This window comes from Cricetulus griseus, unplaced genomic scaffold (genome assembly GCF_003668045.3).
Source record: "Cricetulus griseus strain 17A/GY unplaced genomic scaffold, alternate assembly CriGri-PICRH-1.0 unplaced_scaffold_1, whole genome shotgun sequence".
Lineage (NCBI taxonomy): Eukaryota > Metazoa > Chordata > Mammalia > Rodentia > Cricetidae > Cricetulus > Cricetulus griseus.
Genome location: NW_023276808.1, coordinates 5,005,693 through 5,009,750, shown reverse-complemented (window position 1 = coordinate 5,009,750; position 4,058 = coordinate 5,005,693). Strand labels below are relative to the sequence as shown.

Here is a 4,058-nt window from a genome sequence, read left to right as displayed (position 1 = left end):
TATTAAAACTGTCAGGATTTGAATAATGAGCTAATGGTATAGAATGAAATATTTACTGGAATTTGTTTTAAAATATTCAAAATATATTATTCACTAAACTATACAGTATGAGTTTTACTAGCTAGAGCTTCTTATGAGATCTTGTCTCAAGCAACAGGGCAAAATTATATTCAACTATATTTGTAATTGTGTGTGTGTGTGTGTGTGTGTGTGTGTGTGTGTGTGTGTGTGATTGAGAAACATCTTACTCTTGTATTCACTATACAGTCCAAATTGGCTTGAATTCAAGGACATCTGCCTATCTGCGCTTTCATACTCAACTAAATTCATATATGAAAACAATTTGACACTCACCACTAGCAGTCTGTGTTAATATAATTTCTATACACATAGAATTATAGGGAGCTGATTACATTGGTCCAGATAATACATTTCCTTTTCAACGTTTTCTTTGGTCTTTTGATTAAAATTTGACTTATTTCCCTGCTTTATTTCTTGACTTTTCCTTACCAAACTATTCCTTCTTTAAAACAGTATTTTACCCATTTTTGATTGTTGTATCTTTGGGACAAGACTTGTCTTCCTTTTATGTGAATCTGTGCACTGTTTTTCTGTAATCAACAACTGTAATGTAATTATATTCATTTTTTGATAATGATGGATATTCCCCAAATTTTCTTCATAAAATTTCTTATGTTATCAGTTCCTTAAGGTTTGTATTGGGGGAAAATTTCTGTGGAGTGTCAGTTTTAGTTTTTTTCTTCTTCTTTATGTAAGATGATTTCCTCTTCCCATTTCTTGGCATATCTGTTTTTACCAGTTGCTGCTATCTTCATGTTTGAGTCTTCGTGCTTAAGAGATTGATATGATTACTGCATTGGCTTTGGATTTTTTTTTTTTTTCGAGACATGGTTTCTGTATAGATTTGGAGCCTATCCTGGCACTCACTCTGAGACCAGGATGGCCTCATAGTCATAGATATCCACGTGACTCTGTCTCCGGAGTGTTGGGATTATAGAAATTTGCCACCAACTCCTCGCAACTTTGGATTTTTAAAACCTCATATATTACTGTCTCTAACTCCTAATTAGCCTCAGTTATCAACATGACAAAACCTGGGATCATCTGAGCAAACATCTGTTGAGTGTGTTCTTAGATCAGAATGTCTCATTTCTGCCTGAAAATCATTGTGTTGAGTGATTACTGACATGAGAAGAATTCCACTGAATTGGCAATGTCTCTGAGCAAGTGGGCTAAGAGGGTTAGATGAGCACAAGACAGTAAAAAAGCTAAAGAAAAAATAAGAAACAATGGTTCTACATGTTTTTCCTTCAGTGACTAACTTGATTTTCTATCCTAAGCTCCCCCCAAAAATAGAAACTGGCCTAAGGGTAACAAACAAATTCCGTTCATTACCAGAGTAGCTGTTAGTTAGATAATTTAATCACTGTACCAGTGAAGAATGTTTGAACAAAAGTGCTACTTTTAAAGTTATTTATTTGTTATTATGGACATAGGAATGTTGACTTTTCAAAGAATATTGAAGATTTGAGACTTTAAATGGCAAAAGCCATGAAAGCTCTCCATAGTGCTGTTGTTGTAGAACATGAAAGATGGGAATGTAGAGAATAATGGCAGACCCTGTCAGTCAGGGTCAGGATTTCAGTGGGTAAAAGTCTCTGCAGGGAACCATGCAGTTGGACTGACCTACGTGCCTTGAGAGACATGTGTCATAGGATATTCATTCTAAAGTCCATGGCTCCTAGGACACAATGTACCTTCTAGTTCCTGATGAAATGGCTCTCTCCATCAGGTAGTGAATCATTCAGGCTAATCTTATTTTTCTGTGTTTTCTTAGCAATCAAGGAAGTATGTAAGCTTAACAAGAAAATTTTTCTTAGACATTAATCTTATCTACCATGCATGGCTTGTAAATTTCATATTATCCTGGCAACTACAACTGTATTGACCCTGGAAATTGCCACTATTTTATGTTTCTGATGAAGATGTAAAAAGTCCATTTCCTCTCAATAAACCAGTCATATCCTTGTCTTGATTTGTCCATCCTGGCCAATACTGGCTTCATTCTTTAAGCACAGATTCTTAGAAGATTTGATGAAAAACTTAGAGTTATTTGTGTGATATTTTAGCCCCGAATTTTGTTAATCTCTACAGGTTCCAAAAAAGTGAATAAGGCTGGGTTTAAGATTATTGTGCTGATGTCTTAGACAAAATTTTATCTCTGTTGATGGTTTTTATTGTTGACTCTTTCAGGTCTACAGTGAAAAGGACACAATGAGGATGATATGAATGCCTCTTTTGTTAAGATAGGAGCACTAGTAGTTTTTCATAACAATACACTGATGGAAAAGAGACAGTAATTTTCAAGGTTTTTAACACCATTAAGGAAAAGGCCCAGTGGTGCTCTGCAGCAGTCCGAGGGCTGCTGGCCCCTCCACCACTCTCTTGCCCTCTCAGAGTCAGGCCAGGCAGACAGCAGCGCTGGCCATGTTTCTGCCACGCAGCATCGAGACAGACCACAAGGACCTCATCCATGATGTGTCTTTCGACTTCCACGGGCGCCGGATGGCCACCTGCTCCAGTGACCACAGTATCAAGGTCTGGGATAAAAGTGAAAGTGGAGATTGGCAGTGTACTGCTACTTGGAAGTCACATAATGGGTCTGTATGGCATGTGACATGGGCTCATCCTGAATTTGGACAAGTTTTGGCTTCCTGTTCTTTTGACCGAACAGCAGCTGTTTGGGAAGAAGTAATAGGAGAATCAAGCAAGAAACGTCGAGGACAGAGTCACTGGGTGAAGAGGACAACTCTACTGGACAGTAGAACATCTGTTACTGATGTGAAATTTGCTCCCAAACATATGGGTCTGATGTTAGCAACCTGTTCAGCAGATGGCATAGTAAGAATATATGAGGCCCCAGATGTTATGAATCTCAATCAGTGGTTTCTAGAGCACGAGATCTCATGTAAGCTGAGCTGCAGCTGTATTTCTTGGAACCCTTCTGTCTCTCGTGCTCACTCCCCAATGATCGCTGTGGGAAGTAATGACAACAGTCCAAAGGCAATGGCAAAGGTTCAGATTTTTGAGTACAATGAAAACACCAGGAAATACGCAGAAGCAGAAACTCTTATGACAGCCACAGATCCTGTTCATGATATTGCCTTTGCAACAAATTTGGGGAGATCTTTCCACATCCTGGCAATAGCCACCAAAGATGTAAGAATTTTCACATTAAAACCTGTGAGGAAAGAACTTACTTCTTCTGGTGGTCCCACAAAATTTGAAATCCATATGGTGGCTCAGTTTGATAATCACAACTCTCAGGTCTGGAGGGTGAGTTGGAACATAACAGGAACAGTGCTAGCATCCTCAGGAGATGACGGCTGCGTGAGGTTGTGGAAAGCTATTTACATGGACAATTGGAAGTGTACTGGTATTTTGAAACATCACTGGAGCACAGTAAATGTGGGTTCTCAGCTGGGAAATTGAAAACCTTCACTAAGCTCAAATACTCCAAGTCTTCAAAACTCATTACATGGATCTTCTGCTGGCAGAAAGAATAGCTGAATAAAGCTAGTTGGAGTAACTTTGCTGTTTTGCTGTTTGTTTCATGCACACAGGAATGGAACTCAAGTTCTTTTCCCCTTTTCCAGTGATGTTTGATATCCCCCAAGATGAACCAGCAGCCTGATCACTACTAAACACAGTCAAAAAGGCCTTTAAAATTACAGTGTATATAATTTTTTATACTAGTCAGTTTAATGACACTATAAATGGAGGACGTTTTGTTGAGACATCATTACCAAAACAATTTTTTTACTGTTCTGGAGACTAACTTGTGCTTAAAAACTGAAGAGTTTGCTACTATCCTCATAATTAAACTGTTGGGAAGAGGGAAAATATAGCTTTATTCTAATTTGGAGAAAAAAAAAGAGAACGGGCCCTGTTCTTCATTGAAAGCCTAGGAAGGTAGCCCAAGTTTATGACTCTATTCAGCAATGCCCTTACCTTACTGTAGGAGTAGGCAAAGTAAT

General features: G+C 38.3%; 1 protein-coding gene across 1 annotated transcript; it reads left to right on the top strand.

Moving 5' to 3' along the window:
- Window positions 1-2,508: 2,508 nt before the first annotated feature.
- Window positions 2,509-3,513, top strand: LOC100757289 (nucleoporin SEH1-like). Its single transcript, XM_035453583.1, has one exon. It carries the CDS (start codon window positions 2,509-2,511, stop codon window positions 3,511-3,513), a length of 1,005 nt encoding a protein of 334 aa, XP_035309474.1.
- Window positions 3,514-4,058: the final 545 nt, after the last annotated feature.